The following is a 24,543-nucleotide window of genomic DNA, read 5'->3' on the forward strand; positions in this document are numbered from 1 at the left end:
GGAGGAGGTATGATGGTGTGGGGGTGCTTTGCTGGTGACACTGATTTATTTTGAAATCAAGGCACACTTAACCAGCATGGCTACCACAGCATTCTGCAGCGATACGCCATCCCATCTGGTTTGCGCTTAGTGGGACCATCATTTGTTTTTCAACAGGACAATGACCAAAAACACACCTCCAGGCTGTGTAAGGGCTATTTGACCAAGAAGGGGAGTGATGGAGTGCTGCATCAGATGACCTGGCCTCCACAATCACCCGACCTCAACACAATTGAGATGGTTTGGGATGAGTAAGACCGCAGAGTGAAGGAAAAGCAGCCAGCAAGTGCTCAGCATATGTAGGAACTCCTTCAAGACTGTTGGAAAAGCATTCCAGATGACTACCTCGTGAAGCTGGTTGAGAGAATGCCAAGAGTGTGCAAAGCTGTCATATTTTTATATTTTAAACACTTTTTTGGTTACTACATGATTCCATATGTGTTATTTCATAGTTTTGATGTCTTCAATATTATTCTACAATGTAGAAAATAGTAAAATAAAGAAAAACCCTTCAATGAGTAGGTGTGTCCAAACTGACTGTATATTCCAAATATTTTGATTTAACAACCATCCTGATTCCTCTGAGAGTTGACTGCTTATCCCATTGTATTCCTTAAATCATATTTTATATTACACTAAATTGTGGAATGTTTTATATGATGAAACTTTAGATTTGAATGTGTGTACAAACAGTATGGGTGATGTTGGGTTTTCATTACATGGTGATCTATGAATTATGCATTATTTATTTTTTATACTATTTGTGTAGGCCTACTACTGTTATTTATCTGCTTACTTTATTTTCTGTTTTAACAGATGTAAGACATTAAAGAGAGAGAACATAAAGCTTGGATGTTTCCATGTTTTTGTAGTATTATACAGCTTACACGGTTATGGGCAAATAATATATCTTGAATTTCTTCACTCTAAATCGTATCTGCTCTCAAGATTTCTTGAGTGTAAAATCATCCATGATTTTATTCATAATATCAAATTTTATGAAAGATATTTAATGTTCTTTGCTATTCCCCCCCCCCCCCCCCCCCCACACACACACACACACACACATTGAAGATGAAACGCATAATGGTTAAGGTAAAGGTTATGGTCCCAAGGAGCTCACGTAGAACTAACCCGAAATTGAATACTGCATCACACATCCCGCGTGTCCCGCTTGCTCATTGGCTTATTTAGCACGGGGGTGGGTGCTTTGTGTCGAGAGAACGAACAACGTAGGCTCTGATTGGTAATGGTCCTTGTCAACGTCCCTCTTTACAATGGGAGCGCATTTTACGGCTTGTTCTCGTGAGAATTTAAATAATGAAACAGGAGACATTTTGGTTCTTGTAACAGGGACGCATCTTGAATTCAAAGGATGAACATATGAGCCACAATGGTAAATATGCGTAGAATAGATTCTGTATTGATGTTCTAGAGCCAGCGATGTCAACCGAGTAAATAAACGACGTATTCAAAGTTGCAAGTCAGTTCATCAACATAAATGACTATTTTCGTAGCTCCTAGTACTGGCTTGCGAACGAGGATCATTTTGAAGAGAGAAACGCCAAAATAAATATTCCACATGAGTCGGTGAAAATGGACGGGTGGAGTCCAATTGTTGCAACAGCTTCTGACGATGAACGTTCAAGCTCGGAGGGTGAATGCACCGTGGGGACTGAACCAAAAGAAGCGGAGGAGAAAGAGGGTGAACTAAAGATAAATGATGAGAGGATGGATGGAGGTGCTGCTGAGGGATTTGGGATAACTGGCTTTGGAGAGGGCACCGTGAGATTGAGTCGTACGGGACAGACCGCTGAACAAGAACTTCGGTACCTCCACTTGTTATGGGAACCCAGTCGAGTTGGATCAGTGGCGGGTGTGGCGAGCAGCAAACCCGGGAAGGTGACAGGGTGTAGAGCGAGGCGACACGGGAGAGCTCGGCGACATGTGGGGCCCATTGGAAAAGATATTTATGGTACAGAAACTCCACACACTCAAAATTGGAGAGAAAAAAATTGTGTTGATGGAGAGAGCCGTGAATTACACACCCAATCATGAGGTGTGAATAGTGTAAAGCTGTATGAATGTTGCAATCATGAGGTGTGAATAGTATAAAGCTGTATGAATGTTGTGGAGGGACGGGATGTCATGCAAGGCATCTGCCTATGGCTCCTGAACTTTGACAAAAGTATCATCAGTATGCATTATACTAGCCTAATACATCAGACGGTGATAGGCATGTCAACACTCAAAGCACAGAGTTTAGCATTCTACCTGATGTTTACCTAACCTTTGGCTTGTTTGTTCATTCTCTCTAGCGGTGAAGAGGTTCCGAGAGGCTGCCAATGGCAACGACATTGATACAGGTAGGCACTGAAGAGAACTATCGGAACATCAACTATTGTGAGACTCAACAAGACCAAGTAATATATGGTATCCCTTTCAGGTGTTTAACGTTTCTGTCTCTTTTTTTATCCAGTGCGCAGGCTTCTTCTAGAAGACATAGACCCTTGTGCAGCAGATGACAAAGGAAGAACAGCCCTCCACTTCTCCTCCTGTAATGGCAACGAGAGCATCGGTAAGTCAAACTGAGAAGTGCAAGGGGCTCATGATTCATTACTCAACAGTAATGACATTGTTATGAACTAATAATAGTCACAGCAGCATTACTGTGAACAAAGTATTAACTTGTCCCCTTCCTTCCAGTGCAACTTCTTCTGAGCTACGGCGCTGACCCTAACCAGCGGGATGGCCTTGGGAACACCCCTCTCCATCTGGGTAAGAACAACACATGGCACTGAAAGTATAGCATTTGGTTCAGGGGTGTACAACATTGCTACTTTAGGTCCCAATGGCAGAAAAGTAAAAGATGAACAATTTATTTTGATTTAACCTTTCCATATCTGAATAATGTATATTTTCCACAATCTTTCCACTTCTGCCCCTGTCTCTGCAGCGGCCTGTACCAACCACGTGCCTGTAATTACCACATTGCTGAGAGGAGGTGAGAAGCCATACTGTATGAAGACACATGGACATACATACTGTACACCTGCTAATGATAACTTGTTAATGTTGTGTTTCTGTTCAGGAGCACGTGTGGATGCCCTAGACCGAGCAGGAAGGACCCCCCTGCACCTAGCACGCTCCAAACTCAACATCCTGCAGGAAGGAGACTCGAGGAGTATAGAAACTCTTAGAGGGGAGGTCACACAGGTAATAAGGGGTTATTACAACAGCACTATGTAAACATTAGTATACCAACATTTATTTGTGCAGTCTGAAATTCTCTCTCTCCATGGCTCTGTAGATCATTCAAATGCTGAGGGAGTACCTGAATGTGATGGGACAGAGTGAGGCCAGAGAGAGACTGGATCATATCTCAACACAGCTGCAGCACACACGCACCAAAGAACAGGTAAGAGACATTTGTGTTTAACTCACTCTCTCTCACACACACACCTGATTTTTTTGGGCATTGAACCAAATGGTAACACAACCAATTGGTATCATTCTTATTACAAGAATGAATGAGTCTTCATTGGTGACAATTATGGCTTCTCTTCTGTTTCAGGTTGATGAGGTAACCGACTTGCTGGCCAGCTTCACGTCACTCAGTCTACAGAAGCAGAATTTGGGGGATAGGTAGAGGGGGATCTCTTTGTGGATACATTCTTTTGTTTATGGCGGGGTAATGGGAATACTACTGTGATAAAGTAAATAAAAAAAATCTTTATGAACTCATTACCCTTGATTGTTGTGTTGGTCTTCCTCTCAACATCTTTGTGTACCTGCCTTTTTTTCTGTTGCCTTGCATGTGTTGTACATTAATGTTTACTGTAAAAATTAATCATGGTCATTGTTGTAAATGGTTGTAACAATCTGAGTTAATGGATTAATAAAAATGTTTGGAAATATTTGTTGCCTCTGCTTTATAAGAAAAAGACGGTGTAACATCAATATGCATTGTCAGTTAATGCAGTTATCATTATCCATTCATATAATTAGTAAATGGAAAGTAATTGTTACATATTGGTTACAATATCTTGAAATTAATAGACGCAATGTATATTTCCAGCCAATTGACATTGTGCACTGCAATAACGTACACGATTTCATTGTTGTGATTCGCTACATCCCAGTCAAGTCCCTCCCCCTGCCGACACTCATCGTTGTAGACTGATATCAAAGATGGCGACTGGAACCGCGTAAATTGGTGAATCCGGAGAGGTAGTAAAATTACATATAATTTACATTTCTTCTCTCTTTGCGACAGTAAAATTCACATATTTTCACCTCAGCATGCTAAAACAGAATTTATGAACCAAATGCATGAAAATTTATTTATTTGTCCGTTTAGACTGACATAGGCCTAGCTGCACCAGAAGCCACGGACTGCTATTGCAGTACCTTCCGGATAACCCAGCACATAATCAGCAATACGAGTTAGAAGAGGTTGCAAATTTTGGGAGTTAGGGACTCTCAGCTAATGAAAGGGGGTGTGTTTGTGTATTTTTTCGAAAGTAGGCGGGAATTTATCCTTCAATTGCCTAAACACACTTCAGTTTTGTAATGTATCTATTATTACTATAGGCTCAAGCATGCCATTTATCAGTGTATACGGTTATCCAAATACAGCAATTACAGCAATTGAATGTCCTCTCTCATCACCCATATGTGGTGGCGAGTTGTAACAAGGCAGTAATTGCTTTTTGAAGGGGCTTACTCAGTTTGATCAATTTGGTGTTAAAATACTTCTTTATTGTTGTCTGTCTCTTATTTTTGACATCCTTCCATTCACAGTGAAATGTAAATATCCTGTATTTTGCAGTAAAACTGCTCCAAGTCACAAGTTGCATGTCAGTGTTATATTGGCTGAGTCAGTGGTTGATGTTTCCTCCATATCCTTATGACTGTGTTCTAATATCTTGCTTTTGTTAGTGACACAGAAAGACGAGCAACCCTGTTGAGGAGAAAAGAGAGATCATGGCTTTTGAGGAGATCAAGAAGAAAGGAGTAGTTGGTAATTTGTGCCAGTTCTTTCCTCTTGTGCCTCTTATGTTATTTTGAAGAAATCTGTCAATAATTTAGTTATTAAAAGTCATCATCATCATTCCAATTGTCATGCAATGCCTGATGTTCTCAGTGTGCATTACAACTCTCTCTTTCTCAGAGGTAGGGATGGAAGGGGAAGTGGGCCTTGTGGCTGGTCGCAGTCAGAGAGAGAAGAGGAGATCATACAAGGACCTGCTTAGAGAGGAGGAGGAGATTGCTGCACAGGTCCGCAAGTCCTCCAAGAAACGGCCCAAGGTAACAGCAGAACACTGGTTTCAAAATGTAGTGCCATGTAGTTTCTGTTGGTTGTAAATTTAGTCAAATCCTGACTTTTTCATTTAGGACTCAGAACTTTTCTTATTGGGAGGGGACTCCCACAAGAAGAAGAAAAAGCACAATGAAGACTACTATTACAGAGGTAAGGGAGGAAGGAATTCTGCTCTGTCAATAAAAAATATTGAATTATTTGCGTGAATTTTATGCTGAACCGATTCATTATGTTCTCACTCTCCCTTCACTATGTTCTTTACCAGACCAGCAAGGCTCAGGCCCACCTCCCCACAAGAAGAAGCGAAAGTCGTCAGACCACTCCCCTTCCCTGTCCTCCTCGTCTTCCTCCCATCCCACAGACACAGCCATGGGGCTCCTACAGGCCATCACCTCCCCTATGGCCACTGGCTCAGACCCAAGCCCACACCTGCACAAGAAGCCCTCCTACCCCTCCTTCTCTTCCTCCCACTCCTCCAAAGACCGCAAACGTGATGGGAGCACCGGAGGAAGCAAAGGCAGCCACTCCTCTCATTCCCGCCCTATGTCCTCATCCTCCTCTTCCAAAAAGCACTCCTCCTCCAAGTCATCGTCTCTGTTCCATGGTGGTACCGGTACCCCTAAAGGAGATCTCCTGAACATACGTGAGCCGGATGGGCTGAGGATGAAGCTCATGGTCTCGCCTAAGGAGAAGGCCGAAGGAGAGGGCTTTCCCTTCCCTCCCCACTCCTCCTCATCCTCAAAAGGGGGGATAAAAAAGGAGAAGGACAGAGACCGGAAGCAGCTCTCTAAAGTCCCCAAGAAGATGCAGCAGAGCCGAGATCCACTGCCTGTTGTGGGGAAAGAAGTGGAGGTGGAGGGTAAGAGGGCATTTGGCTAGATTTATCGCTATGAGAGACATTATTAGAAACACATTTGTATGTGCCCTTAACCACTTTTCCTGTATTTGTGTTGATTCCTGCATGAACCCTATGTCCTCTCTCTTGTGTGTCAGGGCACTACGGTGGGGGTATGGGGGGAGACAGCTCCTCCTCGGGGGGCGAACTGGAGGCAGGAGAGCTGGTGATAGACGACTCGTACAAGCATCTGTCAAAGAAAAAGAAGAAGAGCAAGAAAAGCAAGAAGAAAAGGGAGAAAGAGAAGGACAGGGAGAAAGACAAAGGCGGGAGAGAGAAGAAGCACAGCAAAGGATCAGGAGGTGATTAGAAACTTTTGGAACGCTGCTTCTAGTCTGCCTTAGTCCTATTGCAGAAAGATGTTTAACATTGGTTACTTCAACAGTTACTTTTATTATGCATTCTAATATGTGCTCCTTGTATGCTTTCTCCAGGGGACCCATCGAGAGGCCACACGCATACCCATGGCTCAGCCAATCACTCTGCAGCTGGTGGAATGTATGCCATGGGGGCCCCGATCCCTACTCCCATCCTTACTCACCATCATCAAAGTAATGAAGTAGCAATGATGGAGAAGAAGAAAAAGAAGGAGGAGAGGGAAAGGGAAAAGCACGAGAAGGAGAAAGATAAGGTAAGAACCAAAACAGATTGGTAGTTTAGGCTTTTAGACAGTGTTTCCTGCATTTTGTACAGTATATATATGTACAGTAAATATCAAATTTGATTGGTCACATACACAGATTTAGCAGATGTTATTGCGGGTGTAGTGAAATGCTTATATACTCTGCTCTTCTCCTTTCTCTCAGCCCAAGAAGAAGAACACAACAGCGTACCAGGTGTTCTGTAAAGAGTACAGGGTCAACATCAATGCAGAGCAGCCGGGACTAGGTGGGCAGAGTTATCCCTTTTTATAATTACATTGTAACTATTAATGATTGTGGTACATATGCTATACAAAACCTAAAGAAAGACTTTACTGTTTGCAGTGTTTGGAGAGCTGAGCAAAAAGTTGGCAGAGGTGTGGAAACAGCTCCCAGAAAAAGATAAACTGGTAAGTTTCATTTGAAATTACCAATTTAAAAAGAGATTTGATTGATAATTCTATAAACATTTGAAATCAATTTAAGAATGGCCCGCCAGCACTATGCTATGAGTCATGGTCCATGGCCTAAATTGCTTCTATATACACGTAGGTGTGGAAGCAGAAAGCTCAGTACCTGCAGCACAAGCAGAACAAAGCTGAGGCCACCACAGTCAAACGCAAGAGCTCCACAGATGGAGTCAAAAGCAAAGGTAAGATCTAGGGATGCACGATAAATTGGTGAGCATATCGGAATCGAACGATATTAGCTAAAAATGCCACCATCGGAATCGGCCCGATGTCTAGTTTAATGCCGATGTGCAAAATCGATGTCAAAGCTGACGTGCATACGTATATAAGTAGATGACGTAATGACGCCACAAAAAATACAGCGCTACACAGAACAAAAGCAGAAAAATACTAAGCGCACACTTCCAACAACTAAACAAGTTCAAGTTGAGCAGTCATTTGAAAGAGTAAGAACATTTCAGCGAGACAACTCAAAGGCGAAATATATTAACGCCAAGATAATGGAATTCATTATGCTACTTGCTATGTGTGTCACGACTGACATTTGGACCAGCGATGTCAGCCCCATGAGCATGCTGAGTCTGACAGCAGTGTTTCAACGAGGATTTCCTACTGAGGAAAGCTGTATTGCATGCTCAAGAATGTGCTGGTTCTCATACCGCTGCTGCCATTTCAATGGCACATGAGAACATGTTTGAAACTTGGAAACATGAACCCACCCCTAGTGCCATTCGAACAACTGACTGGAAAAATAAGCTAATCAACTGTCTGCAGCAGATACCCTCTGTCACGGCATTGAAACGCCTGCTCAACAAAACTGCCCACACCGACCGTGGGGTTATAACTTAGGCTGTGAACAAGCAATTCGGTGGCATTCTCTCTGAGCCTTTTTACTGTCACCACCATGCTCAATGCTAGGTACAAGGACTGCTACTTTGATGCAGACAAACAGGGTTTACGTGAAATGTAACGACGCTGGGCCAATTGTGCGCTGCCCTATGGGACTCCCAATCACAGCCGGATGTGATACAGCCTGGATTCGAACCAGGGACTGTATTGATGCCTCTTGCACTGAGATGCAGTGCCTTAGACCGCTGCATCCATGTGTGTGCATTAACTATTTAACTGTACTAGAATGCTTAAAAGGCCGCTAAAATGTTAAATATCGCTATTGGTTTTTTTGGGCAAGGAAAATATCAGATATCGGTATCGACCAAAAATGTGATATCGGTGCATCCCTAGTAAGAGCCCATCTGCAGCCACATTGGCCTTGCAGCTCTATCAGCTTTGACAGTGATACCAAGTCAATCAGTAGTCCTGTCCCTTCTCTATGCTGCTTTATCTCTCTCTCAGTAGCCCACAGGACACTCATGGTCAGTTGGTCACTGCGTGTGTTGTATTTGTGTGTGTCTCAGGCTCTATGAAGGGCATGGGGCTGGGAGCAGGGCTGGTGTCCCCCAACCGGGCGTCTGTGGGTGTGTCCCTGTCACCAGCACGGGTCCCTGATGTCGACCCCATCGATGCGGCCGCCCACCTGCAACTACTGGGAGAGTCCCTGTCCCTCATCGGCCACCGATTACAGGAGACAGAGGTACACACACACACCAACCACCTATTCCTTGTATCTTCTAACTTAGCTGTTGTGTCCAAACGTACTCTCTTCACCTATAACAGAAATGTCTCATTATCACGTTCATATGAGTAAAGACTGAACAAAGATTTGTGTGTGTGACCACTAGACTAACGGCCTCTGATCTCACCTCACTCAGGGGATGGTGGCGGTGTCAGGCAGTCTCTCTGTACTGCTGGACTCCATCTTGTGTGCCCTGGGACCCCTGACCTGCCTCACAGCACAGATCCCCCAGCTCAACGGATGTCCCCGCCAAGTCTTGGTAAATCACTCACACCGTGCCATCTATTTGAAATGTTGTTCTGAAAGGTTTCATCTCCCACTTGGGCTGTAAAGTAAAAATATGTGGCTGTAGTGACAGCACTTTGTGTGACAGCAAGTGTGTTGCATAAGGCCAGCTTGAAACATTTCTCTCCTTCTTTTATGTCTCTTTCAGTCCAACACCTTGGACAACATTGCCTACATCATGCCAGGGCTGTGAAGCCAACAGAAACATTTCCTTTCCCGTCTACTGAGTGTCCTCGCCATGAAGTTAAACGTTTGGAGTGAGAGTGCCCATTATAGAAGTGTGGCTTGGGATGCAGACTATTATTTATGCAGCAAGGCATTGGAAAATGTGGATATTAATAGTTTCAACATGTTTTTAAATGTATTTTAAAATGTGTTAATTTCTTCTTTTTTACTGAAACCATTTTAATGAACACTCTTTTCTTTCCCTCTGGCATGTCTGTTAGCATCTTCAGATTTAACTGTATGTTGTTGTGCGTGTGGGAATGTGTGCGGGCGTGTGTGTTTTCTGTGTGTATACAGTATCTCCAGAGGCTAGTTTTTACTCAAACGGACAAGCCAGGGCCCAAGTCCACCATTGTTCCTCTTCCATCAACATACCATGAAAATAATATATTTTGACAACTATTCATGTTTGTTTTACCAGTTAATTGCATAATGACTTGCTCTTTTGTATATATGCTATTTTACTGAGTATTAAGGTTTAGATTTTGATTGTAGAATGAAATTTGTATACGGTAGAAACATTTTGAGGCAACTGCAATCAAACTACTGTTCTGGTATTTGTAGCTTTTGAAGCACAAAGCTGTAAGCCACATTTTCATTAATACATTTCTTCCTCTGAGTATACAGTATGGAAATGTTGAAAATAAAAATAACAGTGTCAACATGCAGACTGAGCATAGCAGACTTATATGACTGGTATGTACCACCACCACCTTTTTTCAACTACAGCTGTTGTTCTGACTCCTACACAAACCAATGAATGAATAAGGCTTATATTTATTGTAACAAACCATTGTAGTGTATCAAGATAATTTACATTTTAAGGCCAGTTATACCTACAACTGAAATTGCTATTTTTAAGTGAGTAAAGGGAATTGTACATGAACTGCAGCAGCTGCTGTGAATCTTCAGGATCCTTGTCAGATTGAGGATGATATGCTTTTCTCTACACATACAACAACTAGAACACTATGTCTGTGCTACCACAAGCCTCTATGCCCCAGCCAGGGAGGAATGCAAAACATTCCCTACTGAAGTGCTTTGGATTCTCTGTTAACCAAGAAGTCAAATCTAGCATAATTTGGTCAACTGTGTGATTAGCTTTGTGTTCATACGTTTTAGAAATTGAGTGGACGTTTGGTGATACTGATGATTTGTCGCCACAGGTGGTTTGTTTACATAGCAAGTTAAGCGAACTAACATAGCTGGTTAGGATAATTAACGTGTCAGGTTAAGAGAACCAACGCAGCAGGTTTGGTGAAATGATGTAGCAGTTTAGGAGAACGATGTCAAGGTTACGCCTCGATCACACTGACACGGATTTGAATTTTGGTACATCGGAAGTACATTTCCGATGGACCGCTGCGTTTTACTTGCAACATTGCGTTGCAGAGACAGTTGCTGTACATTCTGTGTGGTGCATACGTTGGATTTATCGAACGTATGAGTCAAACTATAGGCATAGACGACTTGACAGAAATGGTAGCAGAAGGTGAATGTTGAACTTTTGTTGCACACATATCCAGATGATGCCGCGTACCATTTTGTTTTACAACTGTTGGTATGATCGAGGCGTTCGGAAAAGGGCTCAGTCAACAACTGTTGTCCCCGATGCGACCACTAGATGGTGCTGTAGTTATACTTCATCTAGCCACAACGGTAGAAATGTAAACAAACCATTTGTGGCGACCAATCACTGTATGTGTATACGAAAGTGGCGACAAATAATCAGTATCGACATAACACAAGGGTCTTCAACATGTTCTTGCCCAGGGACCCCCTCCCAGGCAAACCGGTTTTCCAGGGACTCCCATTCTACATTAGCCCCTGAAAAATATCACGTTTTGTCTTATCATTAGGTGAATTAAGTAATCAACATTTTAAAATTAATAGATTTGATCATTTTTCATTATTTTGACCTCCCCACATAAACTCTAGCATAGTCTATTATGTAGAAAGGTAACACATTTTCTCCAAGAGCAACTGTTTAACTGGTTAAACAAAGGTTAGTCATGTGTTGTCAAACATGTATGTCCAAATTAAAAAAAAGCGTGGCACTGGTAGCCTATTTGCAGGTGCTTTTCAAAGCATATGTCAGACACTCCAGTGAGTGTAATACCAAAGACAGTGTAATTTTGTATATTTTTGACCTGCACTGTTGGAGCTTGGAGCTTGAAGCTTAAGAATTTCACTGTACCCTGCAATTACATCTGCGACCCTGTCATTGTGATTAATAAACTAATCTAATCTGCCAAATATTAGGACTTGAGAAATAAAGTGTTCTCTTTTCTACTGCAGGTGTCATTCAAAATTCGTTTATTCTGTTGTTGCTAGCAATATTCATAAAAACATTGAAATACCAATATTTATATTTTCTTGTACCCCTGCAGTACCGCGGTTGAATACCCGACATAATATATTGCACATCCCTTTCAATTCTGGCAGATTATCGGCCTACACAGATTCGATTTTTGGAAGTTTGAGCAAGTATGCCTTGAACATATTGATTCTAATGATGTTGCATAATTGGTATTTGAAGTCAGCCTACTTGACTTTTTTTGTCACTGCGTCAAAATATCCTACAAAAACGTAGCACGCTAAAACAGGCTGTTCTGGAAGAGCAATGACTACAGAAGCACACCGCACAGACCGATCCCTCTTCTAGTGAGCCAGGACGTAGGAACGAGGAAGTTGACTAGAGTGCATACTAAATACGGCAAGAATATCTGGCAATATCGCACAAGCAAGAGATGGCATCAGGTCCCCCACAAACAGGTACGTGTAGCCTGCAAATTATTCACGCAGGTTTCAGGAAGTGTTGACTTCGCGTTTGTTTATGACTGCTTCATACTCGCTTGTGCACTGTTAACTCGCCACAAACGCACTTCACGGCCTGTCCGTTTTTAGAATGTGAGGGAGGCTATCTCCGCACTGCGATTGAGCTGATGTCTGTATTTTGGAATGTTATGAAACGTGTTTATCGTATTCTACATTTTATAGCGCAGGGTTTCCCACACTCGGTCCTGGGGCACGTTTTGGGGTTTTTCACTAACACTATACAGACGATTCAAATAATAAAAGCTTGATGATGAGTTGGTTATTTGAATCAGCTGTGTAGTGCTAGGACAAAAAACCTAAACGTGCACCCAGGGTTGGGGGCAGGACCGAGTGTGGGAAACCCTGGTATATCCTATGAGATGTTTTGTGATTTGAGTGTTCTATTAATATATTTTTTTGTCTCACAGGAAAAATATGTACAATGTCTCCATTGTTACAATACATATTTTGGCAGAACTTTCAGAGATACAAAAGCATTTTCTTATTGACCAGTACTAATGTAAACGGAAAATGAAAGCAGTCAGATGACCGAAGCTTGTGATGTGTGCGGGCTACTGAATCCTCCCTTTCTAAGAACACTCCATCTCCTCGCCCTGTCCCAATGCAGAGCTGAGGCTGGTTCTGCTTGGCCGTACAAGAGCAGGACAGAGTGCAGCTGGAAACGCCATACTGGGCCGCCAGGCTTTCTTTACCCAGACTGCCAGTGAGCCAGCTGTCACTCAGGAATGTGAGAAGCACAGAGGAACCATTGCAGGGAGATGGGTAAGATACTTTGTTGATACTTTAAAAGGACAGTAACCTACACACTGATCAAATGACTTAAATGTCAACCAGAGGATCTAACATTACACACTGTTTTTACCTGCAGGTATCAGTGGTAGTCGCCCAAGACTGGTTCTGCTCAGAGCGCCCCCCGGAGGAGGTGAGGCACCATGTCTCCTCTTGCGTGGCCCTGTCGGCCCCAGGGCCTCATGCCTTCCTGCTGTGTGTCCCTGTGGACCGGCCGGCTGACATGGAGCTGCGGGCCCTGGAGGCCCTGGAGAAGGTTTTTGGCCCCACTGCAGTCAGTGGACACACCCTGGTCCTCTTCACCCACACAGACCAGATGGTTCTGGGACAACAGCTGGACGAGTACATCGCCACCAGACGCAAAGACCTACTGGAGCTGGTGGTGATGTGTGGAGACCGCTATCACTCTCTGGAGAGGAGGAGTAGAGGAGAGAAGGATGAGAGGAAGAGTGTGGAAGAGCTGCTGGAGAAGGTTGAACAGACTGTAAAAGAGAGCGGGGTGGAGTTCTACAGCTGCCCCCTCTACCAGGAGGCTGAGGCCAGGGTGAGAGAGAAGCAGGCAGAGATAGTGTGGCAGAGAAGAGGGGGAGAGGAGCTTAATGAAGAGGTGCCCTCCTCAGCCTCACCTCCAGAGCAAGAGTTAGATGATGAAGAGATGGCAAGAGTTAGGGAGGAGGCAGAGAGGAGTGTGCACAACCTGAACATAGACACAGAGGGTATTGCCTCTCTTTCTCCTGCCTCCTCCTCTCCCTCATTTCTCTCGTCCTTGTGGCAGGGGTTGACAGGGTGGCTGAGGAGGCTGCCCAAGATGCTGAGGATGGAGTCTCTGCTGGGGTCTTTCATTGGCCTGTTTGTAGGTGGGCCCGTTGGGCGGATGCTGGGGGCCACTGTGGGCTCAGTAGCCACTGAAGTGGGGAGAAGGAAGACCCCGAAGACAGAGAAAAATAAATAATGGCAATGGGATCCATATCTCCAGTTATTAACCTTAAAGGGACATTTCACAATTCTTCAACTTCATATTCATTATCTCCAGCACCACCTCAACATATGTGAAAATGGTGCATTTCTATGTCTTGTAGTAAAAAATATTGAGAAAGATAAGTGTTTTCCAATGATGACATCAACCATTTACTATTTTTAATAATGCCTACTCACAATTAGTCATAATCATCTTCCTCTTTCTTTTTTACTACAAAACATAGGAACGTACCATTTTCACATATGTTGTTGTTGGGGTGGTGCTGGAAATGGTGAATATGAAGTAGAACAATTTTAGTTTCCCTTTGTCATTTCACTGCACTTATTTTATTGAGCATTAACACAATTGGCTTGTATTTGACCAACGTACAGTCCTCCCAATACTTGTTATAATATTTGTTGTTTTACTGCTGGCATGCCTATTTTGACTGGTCATATTTTCAAAACCAATTATTATAGAAGGTATGGTAGGGTCTACTAAAGACTTCAAATAAAGGGGAAGTTACATACATGATCCACTTGGTGGAGACGTTGACCAAAACATTGAAGTTAAACATTAAATATTTGAGCTCAACTGAAAATGAATACCTTACTGCTAACTAAAGGAAATAAAAATACAATTTCTAAGGCATTTTGTTGTGTCCTGTATATGTCACACAGTTGATACTTTTAAAGCATACAATTACACATTTCCCTCAGACTGAATTTGCCCATTTATTGGCCAAAATTTTCAAGCACTATATTTAGGAGTTGAGTATAGGCATGCTTTTCGAAAATAAGATTTCCGCATGATAGATAACGGAGACCTCCGCTATAGGTGGACCATCTGCAGCAGTGTGTGTTAGCTGAGGACAATTGCTGGAGCGTGTAGAGGGTGTTAATAATAGTGGTGATGAGTGTGGAGTCCTAAGTGAAAGTGCCTCTGACTTTGGAAAACACTGAAGCACTGCTCTCAAAGCTTCCTCTTCTCTTTATGCAAGGGTAGGTTACGGGTTTGACATTGATGTAATTGATACTCTGTTAAAACCATCAGTCAAACCCATCTTTACATCTCTCTCTAAGTTTCCCTCTCGCTCTAAGCTGACAGAGACCCTGCCTGTGGAACAGCTAGGCGTTTCCGAATGTGGGTGGTCCGCCGGGGGTGGGAGGGAGAGAGAGAATTAGTCCAGCTCTCATGTTTCCCGAAAAGAGAGGGAGGAAAGGAATGAGAAAGAGAGAGTGGGGAGAGAGCAAGAAAGAGGAGAGAGTGAATATGTGTGCGCAAGCGAGAGAAAGAGAGAGAGAACATGCTCAGGGATTACATCTGTCTTCCAGATGTGGCCTCCACAGTTGTCTGAAACAGGAAAAAAAGAAAGTTTAAAAGTAAAGGAAAATTGGTGCTAAACAGTTTTTTATTGTTAAGAATTACGCATACAGTACAGTGTGGACTACAGTATAGCGGTCTACAGTGAACCAGGGTATGATGCCAGTTCATTCCTTATGAAACTGCAATGAAATGACGTGGTGCACCCGTCCAGTAGACCCCTTGAAGATAATGCATATAAAAAAGAACACCTGTCCAAATATTGCTCTGTCTTATTGGATATGCATCAGCGAGAGGACAGTGAGTAATGATAGAGGGAGATAAGAAGAAAGAATAAGAAGGGATGAGAGAGGGGTAGAAAGTAGGGAGATGGATTTCCATACGCAGACAATGTGAGTAGAGGCAACCATGTCGTTAGGCCTAAATCAGAGGGAGGCTGTATCTCGTCTGTGTAGACAGTTGTGGCCCAGGGTTGGTCCTCAGAGGCTGAAGCCTCATCAGGACGGCAAAGGATGCAGAGTTGATTTGTGCCTTTATGCATAACCAAAGCCAGAAATCTGAACAAACAGCTCATGGAATCACTAGTGACCCATCATTAACACAACGGCTGTAACTTCTGAAGCTCTCCCTCAGAGCAAAGATGTTGTTCTAAAGACCTTGTGGTCCCCCGTTGAAGTGGGGGCAGCTCGCTGTGAGTCGTGGACACGGCAATATTTTTTTGTTATCATCGCGCAAACCAAAGGAAAATAAACAGGATGACACACTTTTTCCTCCACCGCAGACAAGGCCTCTCCCTTTGCTAGCTTACACAGCACTCACCGTAAACTGCTCAAAATATCAACAGGACAGGACTGATTACAACCACAGTATACCCTCTAATACACATCAAATACTGTATGGTCTCTTTGTGGTTTGTTGAGAAGAACATCTGAATAAAAATACAGCAGGCTACAAAGGCATTGGCTAAATTAATCTGGACCATATAAAAAGAGACTGTTTCATCCCTGAAGGTAATCACAGAGGAAATAACAAATACTACACATTCCAACCAGAATTTACAAAAATAAGTTTTGAGAAAGGTAGACAGAAACTTTAATTAAAAATATGGGCTAATAATGTGGTGATATGGTGCGTCTAGATATTAGAAAGGCCTTTTGATGGTGGCTAGCCTACTGGGTGGGTAGCAAGTGATATGCCAACTTGGAAATTTAAGGTTGATTGTTACTTTGCCTCATAGATTTTTTTGCTTTGCATATAGCGAGGCATACTGTAATAATTATATCACAGCCCATGCTGTTCCCCTTCCAACAGAGCAAGGCCTAAAAAGTTAGGTCCAGCAGCATGCCTGCCTGCTCTCCTCTCTCCTCACCAAGTGTTCTCCACGGCACATGCTCTAAGTCCACTCATCTTTTTCCTATTAGTGCTGTTTTCATGTTCCTCCCTGTAGCGTGAGTGTGTGTGTGTCTGCAGTTGTTTACGGAGCACTGTGAGGAGCTAACATTTGCCCTGTCCGTGTGTGGGTTGGTGCGACAACTCATAAAGCCAAGATGAAAGCTTCGGCCAAGTTAGCAAATAATAATGCAAGGAAGATGTGTCCATTGTAATGGCGCATTGAAGGGTTTGAAGATGTTTATAGCTGGCTGGCAATATTAAAGTAGTTGACGTTGAATGGTAGTATCAGTTTATTGCTTCATGAGGTGATATGTCATGCCAAACACATGATTTACTATTATGGCTTTTGACATCTTTTACCTTAGAAGGGGTAAGCCTACCTCTTTCAATAATCACATGGAACAGTCAACATAGAACTTCCAAATGAATCTGTTTATTTCAGTTATCCAGACCATTTGACATTGCTATGATTGGTAAAGCATGCAGTACATATTCTGTAGTTATTAACAAAATGTATTATAATGCACAATTGAAAGAAAGGACAGCACTAATTTCCTTAGAGGAGTACAATTAGTGCATGCTTTCACGCAAATCAATGTAAGTGTCAGGACAAAGAAGAGACCACAGCCAACATGACTGTAGGCCTACAATCACGTACATCTGCCGAGGTTAAGGGAGCTAGCACGATCCAGTGGGGGACACGCACGCATCAACAGCTGGACTGATGTTTAGGATGGGAGAAGCACAACTGGGTGGAAGTGGACTGGTGCAGCCAGCCAATATGAGAGTCACCTTTCATCCCCTCACACATTGCTGGCCTGCCTTGGACCCGAGCCAGATGTGGAGAGAGATGGAATTGGAGACAGAAGAGGGGGAGAGTTTTTGTTTATTATCACTTTTGTTTATTATCTATTTCACTTGCTTCAGCAATGTAAACATGTTTCCCAATAAAGCCCCTGCCAATAAAGCCCCTTGAATTGAGAGAGAGAGAGAGAGAGAGAGAGAGAGAGAGAGAGAGAGAGAGAGAGAGAGAGAGAGAGAGAGAGAGAGAGAGAGAGAGAGAGAGAGAGAGAGAGAGAGAGAGAGAGAGAGAGAGAGAGAGAGAGAGAGAGAGAGAGAGAGAGAGATGGTCTGCATCTCTGTCAAGAGGAGTGTACAGTATATGGTCCTACTGTGAGATGTTTAATGTGTGTGAGAGCGGTACCACAGGAGGGAAGAGGGGTGTGGATGGACAAGAGGCAATTACATAAGGAGGAGGAGCAGGAGGCAAAACTGAGCCATCTTAAAAAGACACACATCCAGGCCAAATTTCCCAACAGCTTTGGAAAGAGTTTTAAAAAGAGTTATCTGTGTTGCGGTGAAAGTTTTAGAATTTGGGATAAAGGGCTGGGAGGGCTGGGTTGTTGTTTGTGTGACAGTTCTTAAGAGTTTGTGGTTTTACACCACACCTCCTACTAAAGCCAGTGCTTGAGAATTTACAGGAGGGGAGGGGCCTGACTCCGGACTAATGACGACTCACTATGGGCTGTGGGTGCTGGATGGCCCCAGAGCTGGCCATAACTGATGAATAGTGTGGTCCACACTAACTGACATGCGCCGTTGGCTATAAGTGGGTGCGGTGAGCAGAGCCTTTTGAAGCTGGGGCCGTGGGCTGTGTTTGAACCATCAGCAGAGACCCTGCTCTCTGTAATGGACACCGACCTGTGGTTCGATCAGGGGCTCCGGCAGGCCAACACAAGCACACACTTTCCTCCAATTGTATTACTGGGCTTGGGGGAGGTGATGGTATTATTTCTGCTACAACACTGGTTTAATTCAAGGCAGATCTGACCCCAGCCTCACTTCTCCAGTTCAACTCATTGGATCAAGTCATAATCCTGCCTCAACCACATGAATAAGACACAGAGGGGCGACGCACTCGTTCTTACCGCATACGTCAAATGTCACTCTGGTCCACATTCAAGTCATGTGGCTCATGATGATACCATTTCATCTGAAAGTTGAGAGAGCTTAACTGAGATCTACAGAGACGAGAGGAGAAGACAGACAAGTAGGACGAATGGTGCCACGCCACATTGACACAGAATCAACTTGGAGCTCTGTGGCTCTGCTGTTTGCACAGATCCACAACCCAGCCCAAGATTCAGTGGATTACACTCTGTCCATGCCTTTTTACAATGCTGAAGTTACTTGGTGGCAAGTTGATGTATTAACATGGCAAGTACTTGTCCACCAGAGGCAATGTGAGAGCCTGTTAACATCTAGTAAACCATGAGCTACGGTTTGACATGTCGTACTTGGTTCGACATGGGTATTCATATTTGACTGTTTAGAAACGGGGGACCATTATTCTGGAGAAATTCTGAAGGTTGCATTGCCACAACCACACATAGGGCTACTGTAGGCCTACACTGCACCAGATAAACTAGTGGCTGACCCATCACACCTCTTCCCAGGAATAATGCGCCAAACCGTCCCTAAACAGCAGAGCCTTATGAGGCGTTTACTGTGAGCTATGACTAAACTAAGGCATCTCCGAGCACTCTGCGAAACATCCAAATTCCATCCCAAAACACATAATAACTCCTGTTCAAAGGCCCTATCTTGTATTATCATTTCAAAGGGGCCAAACACAAAACATACTCACACTCAACCTTGAGCTAGCTAATGAGAACGGGGCCCGGGCGAGGCAGGCTTTTCCAGTGACTGCGCAGCAGGCAGCGGATAGCGGCGGTTGTGGTTGCGGTTGGTTGCCGTTTGGTGTGTGACTCGGTCCGGCTCCCACGCAGTTGAAACCAGGGGTCCCGGAGAGGTGGGTGCTACTGAGGCCCCTGATAATCGCGGAGGGGGGGAGGGGGCTTTAAGCTGAGTTTGAAATGAGAGACAGGCCGTCGGCACTCAGGGACGACCCTCTGATTTGTTCTGTGGTTCCTTTGATAGCATGCATCCTACAGAAGAGAGGGAAACAATAAAAGATGACAGAGACAGGTCTTGGGGAAAACAGGTTTTAATCCATGGAGCTTCAATTGCTGCACTTCGGTCACAGCCTCCCCAGAGAGGGCAAGGGAGTCAAGCTGAGAGTGATAAGCTAATATAACGTACAGTTAAAACACAATAACGTACAGTTTCTGATAGCAATTAGAATACTATTCTCTTTAAAGAGGTTGAAGGGGATCTTAAGCACTTACGAATTTGTAACATATTGTACGAATTGGAATTCGTAACACATGATACAAATTGCATTTATTTATTTGCAGGACACAAGCCAGTAAGCAAAATGACGTTAGATGTCTTTTCCAGACGAAGTAAGCATTATATCACAATAATACTTTTTTATATGGGAAGAGTAGCCAGCTGAAAAACACAACAGAATAATTAGTATTGCTCCAACTTGTCACACATACACTTACAGTGTGTTAGCTTTATCAGAATCTTTCAAACTGACAGTCCAACCTTCAAAATAAATCAACAGACCACTTATTGTTTAGTTCAATGCACTGACTGTACGTCGCTCAGGATAATAGCGTCTGCTGAATGACCAAAATTGAAATGCAAAAACAAACAGTTGCAAAGAATGCTTGGTATTATTCTAATGAGCTCCACCCCCAAACAAGTACACATTTGGTTGGTGCTGACCAGATCCAAATCTGAACAAATCATAGACGTCTAGGCTATATTTCACAAGTTTGAACATCCCAGTACAGTATGGCACAGTTAATACAGCAGAGTAGAGTACAGAGTAGAGTACAGTACAGTATGGTACCAAACAGTACAGTTTAATTCAGTACAGTACAGTACAGTACAGTACAGTACAGTACAGTACAGTACCAAACAGTACAGTTTAATTCAGTACAGTACAGTACAGTACGGTACCAAACAGTACAGTTTAATTCAGTACAGTACAGTACAGTACGGTACCAAACAGTACAGTTTAATTCAGTACAGTACAGTACAGTACAGTACAGTACAGTACAGTACAGTACAGTACCAAACAGTACAGTTTAATTCAGTAGAGTACATTACAGTAAAGTATAGTTTCATTCAGTAGAGTACAGTACAGTTTAGTTCTGTAGAGTAGAGTAGCCTACATTAGAGTAAAGTACAGTAGGGTACAACACAATACACCATACTTTACTGTACTCTAGTGTGCTCTACTGTATTGTACTCTACTATACTCTACTGTACAATACTCTACTTTTATTTAATGCACTGTAATGTACTGTAGGTACTCTGCTGTGCTCTAATGTATTGTATTGTGCTATGCTGTCCAAACTTGTGAAACATAGATGTCTATGATTGGGCCAAATCATGGCTGGTCCGGACCGGACCAAATCTGAACAAATTATAGACGTCTATGTTTGGGCCAAATAAAGGCAGGTATGGACCGGATCAAAAATCAACGTCCTTGGACGTTGAAATCAAATTCGGTCGCGACTGCACCAAAAAAATTGCTTAGTGGGAACATATCATACGAAGTTGATGAAGTTGTACACAAAATGTACAGCTTTTATTGGTAGCACTGGTGCTCCTAACTTCTAAAAGATAGTAGCAAAACACAAAATTACGGAATACCAGAAAATATTTTGACATCAATTGAGATATAGCCTATATTGGGCCTTGTAGAATCCAAATATTCCACAAATGACTTTCAATGACAGGTATTTGTATCAACATTATAGCTGTTTATAATAACCATATTATCCCATCACTGTCTATAGTGAATGATAATTCTTCCCATTTTACAGATGAAACGTCGAAGCTGCAACTGCATGCCAGCCATTTTATCTCAATCAGTTTCATGGAAATATGCATTTAGATTTTCTCGAATGATGAACAAATTTTGAGGAGAATTTGCGACCAAAATGGCTGACTTTAGAGTCCTGGTTGTACACCAATTTTGCACAATTTCCGGGGACCCGCTTTGGCTCGTGACCGCTACTTTCAAATCTATTGGCTGAAATGATACACACCTCTGTAGCATCACTTTAAGGCAACATTCTAAAGACATTATTGGTGATAGTCAATAATCAATATGGTAGTAATCTGTCCTTCCTGATTTTGTCCAATATAATTTTACCCTGATGTCCATGCTTTGGCACGTTCATTTTGGTCACATTTAAATCAATGTGTCAGTCTGAGATAAAGCGTTTGCAAGACTGCCATGAAAATATAATCAAAACATGATCTAAAGAAAATGTTTAATCCCTCACATAGCATATTCTTACACAAATGTGTTTCAGTTTGTGCATGGTTTGTTTAAAGGGAGAGAAATCAGTGTGAGAGACAAACCGTGAGAGAAACAGACAGATCGGGCTACTTTGATGTGCTTCGGTGCTGCTAGGAATAGATGCTCGATAGAAAAAAAGCACACATCGCAGATTCAATGGACAAATGTTTGTCTACAGACCACTACAGTAGAACTGTGTGTGTGTCGCACAATAACTCACAAGAGACTCACACTCATCCATGTGTGCAGACTCAAGTTGTCAATCACGTGAACTGAAAAAAAAAGAAAAGAAGAAAACCCTTTTTCTCCCAAATATCCTCAAGCGAGACAGACAACCGACACGCCTTTAAAGGGCATCAAAACAGCCTCCACCACATTTCAATCTTTGTTGTATTATGTTCCCTCCAGAAGGAGAAGGAAAAGTAGTATTTGTGTGATCAGAAATCTGCGACCAATATGCTCCCCATATGTCTGACTTCAGCGTTGTGTCTTTCAACTCTGGTCTTGTTTTTGTTTTGGAGGAATTTGGCTTTTCTGCACATATCTATTTATCTATTCTTTGCTCTTATATACCCAGTGTATTAAGTGAAGCCTGTCTTTGTGTGGATGCTGACAGCCCATCACTTAGCAGTGACTGTATGGTTTGCTTTATCAATAGCACATACAGCACTATTAGGAAAATGGGCCTAAATGGGGCCATAGGCCTACATTAGACACAGACAGAGCCCTGTAAACAGATCATGTAGAACTGCAGTTCAGATATGAAGCACATCAAGAAACGTCAATGTTTTTTCAATCTACATTCCAAGATTACTTCATTTCCATCACACCGCCAGACTAGAGTTGCAGCCAACATCTGAACACTTCATCATTCATTGAAATATTACAGACACTAAGCTCTGTAACTCACAGCCATAGTTTGAAATATTCATCTGTGTATTCACGTCTATTGCCATGACTCAACGTGGTTCAACATGGTCTCTGTACAACAGTAATTATCTATGGAGGCTGTCATATTTATTTGCCTAGTAATTTTAGACTGCTGAAGTCGGTTGGTCAGTGCGCTCACTGCGTCGTGTAGATTGTTAGATCGTGTCAGATTGAAGAAGTAACAGATTGTGTCGACTTTTCCTTATTTGAGGCAGGGTGGTCCCTCTACAGCCTAGTGTCTGGGACTGTCACAATAACGTGACCCCCTGAACATTTCCAACACACACTCACCCCTGTCTCATCTGTAGGGCGAGGGAGCAATCCTCCCCAATAACAAAGCCGCCATTGACACTGACCCTAACATCCTTCTTCCACCCCTCCATCCCCCGGTCCTCATCACCCTCCCACGTTGCCCGCCTGGGCCCAGTGCTAGGCTGGCCATAGGGCCCCGGAATGCGGTTCAGGTGGAGAGCTGTGCTGTTTCCAATTAGCAGGGTATAAATTAGCATTGCTCTCTCCTGTCTCCTCTCCAAACATTGCTGTCTCCCCATTCTTTTTGACCCCTCCACACTTCACTCTTGCTCTGACCTCCCCTCTGCCACACCGCCACATAAATTTCCTCTCTTTATGGCTCTTGTCTGCAGCCCCTGCACTACCCACTCTCATGCTCAGTGTGGTTAACGTGCAGTGCATTTGGTATAAAGTTTGTCGTCGGTCAATGAGTGTATAAATCCAGTGTTTTATATTTGAGTCTGAAAGGATATATACCTCCCAGGTTTACTGTAACTCTGCTCAAATCCTGTACAGAGGACAAGGACAAAGAAGGACTCATATATAGTTTCTGTCTGCAATCCAGTATACTGTATGTTGGGTCATATTAAAATTCAATTACAAAAGTAGAATGTGCAAAATATGAAACTGAGCGAATGTAGTCTTTTATTTCTGGACTTGTTACAATGTGTTTGCGAGCTCTTTTTCCACAGGTCAGTCTGTTAAATGGAGTGTTATTTTTCCAGGGCAAATAGATCAGGCTCAGTGTAGCCAAGTAGGACCTGAGGTCAACCTGGCACTGAGGGTTCACATCTGTTTAAATAAATCCTCCACAGTGCCATCAGCAGTATAAACACACATGCACACACACACACACACACACACACACACACACACACACACACACACACACACACACACACACACACACACACACACACACACACACACACACACACACACACACACACACACACACACACACACACACACACACACACACACACACACACACACACACACACACAGAGAAACACACACAGTGATAGTTTTTCATCATTAACTTTTTTCACATTCCCGCTTTTGGCACCTGTCATCCCTATATTTTTTTGTTTCCTTTTTTACGAGCGCGGGCTGCCGTTACTGAGAACACAGCACATGGGAGGGAAATTTACAGAGCGTGTCCTACCCAGACCGCGCACGCTCGCAGGGATCAAATGCTCCCAAGGTGTCCTACGTATAACTCTATATTTTCCCTCTGCCAGACCCCCCCCCCCACTACCAATGCACTCTTTTACAGAGCCT

The 24,543-nt window shown here is 43.1% G+C and overlaps 3 protein-coding genes across 5 annotated transcripts; all 3 read left to right on the forward strand.

Annotated features, from left to right (window-relative positions):
* The first annotated feature begins 1,344 nt into the window (after window positions 1-1,344).
* LOC139576098 (ankyrin repeat domain-containing protein 54) lies at window positions 1,345-3,956 on the forward strand. Of its 2 annotated transcripts, none has more exons than XM_071401769.1 (8): window positions 1,345-2,014; window positions 2,358-2,405; window positions 2,519-2,617; window positions 2,746-2,817; window positions 2,996-3,043; window positions 3,131-3,255; window positions 3,350-3,457; window positions 3,614-3,956. In XM_071401769.1, exons 1-8 carry the CDS (start codon window positions 1,636-1,638, stop codon window positions 3,686-3,688), a joined length of 954 nt encoding a protein of 317 aa, XP_071257870.1. In that variant the 5' UTR covers window positions 1,345-1,635; the 3' UTR covers window positions 3,689-3,956. The 2 variants fall into 2 exon arrangements, with proteins under 2 accessions (XP_071257870.1, XP_071257881.1); XM_071401780.1 differs by having other exon boundaries at window positions 1,384-1,435.
* Window positions 3,957-4,184: 228 nt separating this feature from the next.
* On the forward strand, window positions 4,185-10,186 carry LOC139576107 (HMG box-containing protein 4-like). Of its 2 annotated transcripts, none has more exons than XM_071401791.1 (13): window positions 4,185-4,269; window positions 4,981-5,062; window positions 5,213-5,349; window positions 5,437-5,512; window positions 5,628-6,221; window positions 6,356-6,559; window positions 6,692-6,888; window positions 7,064-7,145; window positions 7,244-7,308; window positions 7,451-7,550; window positions 8,784-8,959; window positions 9,138-9,260; window positions 9,435-10,186. In XM_071401791.1, the coding sequence occupies exons 2-13, from the start codon at window positions 5,026-5,028 to the stop codon at window positions 9,477-9,479; spliced, it is 1,836 nt and encodes a 611-aa protein (XP_071257892.1). In that variant the 5' UTR covers window positions 4,185-4,269; window positions 4,981-5,025; the 3' UTR covers window positions 9,480-10,186. The 2 variants fall into 2 exon arrangements, with proteins under 2 accessions (XP_071257892.1, XP_071257900.1); XM_071401799.1 differs by having other exon boundaries at window positions 4,193-4,269; window positions 4,989-5,062.
* A 1,703-nt stretch (window positions 10,187-11,889) lies between these two features.
* Window positions 11,890-14,747, forward strand: LOC139576121 (GTPase IMAP family member 7-like). Its single transcript, XM_071401809.1, has 3 exons — window positions 11,890-12,286; window positions 12,957-13,111; window positions 13,218-14,747. The coding sequence occupies exons 1-3, from the start codon at window positions 12,262-12,264 to the stop codon at window positions 14,088-14,090; spliced, it is 1,053 nt and encodes a 350-aa protein (XP_071257910.1). The 5' UTR covers window positions 11,890-12,261; the 3' UTR covers window positions 14,091-14,747.
* The last annotated feature ends 9,796 nt before the right edge of the window (window positions 14,748-24,543 follow it).

The sequence above is a fragment of the Salvelinus alpinus genome, chromosome 1 (assembly GCF_045679555.1).
Source record: "Salvelinus alpinus chromosome 1, SLU_Salpinus.1, whole genome shotgun sequence".
Taxonomy (NCBI): Eukaryota; Metazoa; Chordata; class Actinopteri; order Salmoniformes; family Salmonidae; genus Salvelinus; species Salvelinus alpinus.

Coding starts and splice junctions, on each gene's coding strand:
- LOC139576098 (XM_071401769.1), top strand. CDS start 1,636: ATGGACGGGTGGAGTCCAATTGTTGCAACAGCTTCTGACGATGAACGT. Junction 2,015..2,357: donor CATTGGAAAAGATATTTATG/GTACAGAAACTC, acceptor CATTCTCTCTAG/CGGTGAAGAGGTTCCGAGAG. Junction 2,818..2,995: donor GAACACCCCTCTCCATCTGG/GTAAGAACAACA, acceptor CTGTCTCTGCAG/CGGCCTGTACCAACCACGTG.
- LOC139576121 (XM_071401809.1), top strand. CDS start 12,262: ATGGCATCAGGTCCCCCACAAACAG. Junction 12,287..12,956: donor ATCAGGTCCCCCACAAACAG/GTACGTGTAGCC, acceptor GTCCCAATGCAG/AGCTGAGGCTGGTTCTGCTT. Junction 13,112..13,217: donor GAACCATTGCAGGGAGATGG/GTAAGATACTTT, acceptor TTTTACCTGCAG/GTATCAGTGGTAGTCGCCCA.
- LOC139576107 (XM_071401791.1), top strand. CDS start 5,026: ATGGCTTTTGAGGAGATCAAGAAGAAAGGAGTAGTTG. Junction 7,146..7,243: donor TGCAGAGCAGCCGGGACTAG/GTGGGCAGAGTT, acceptor TACTGTTTGCAG/TGTTTGGAGAGCTGAGCAAA. Junction 7,551..8,783: donor AGATGGAGTCAAAAGCAAAG/GTAAGATCTAGG, acceptor TGTGTGTCTCAG/GCTCTATGAAGGGCATGGGG.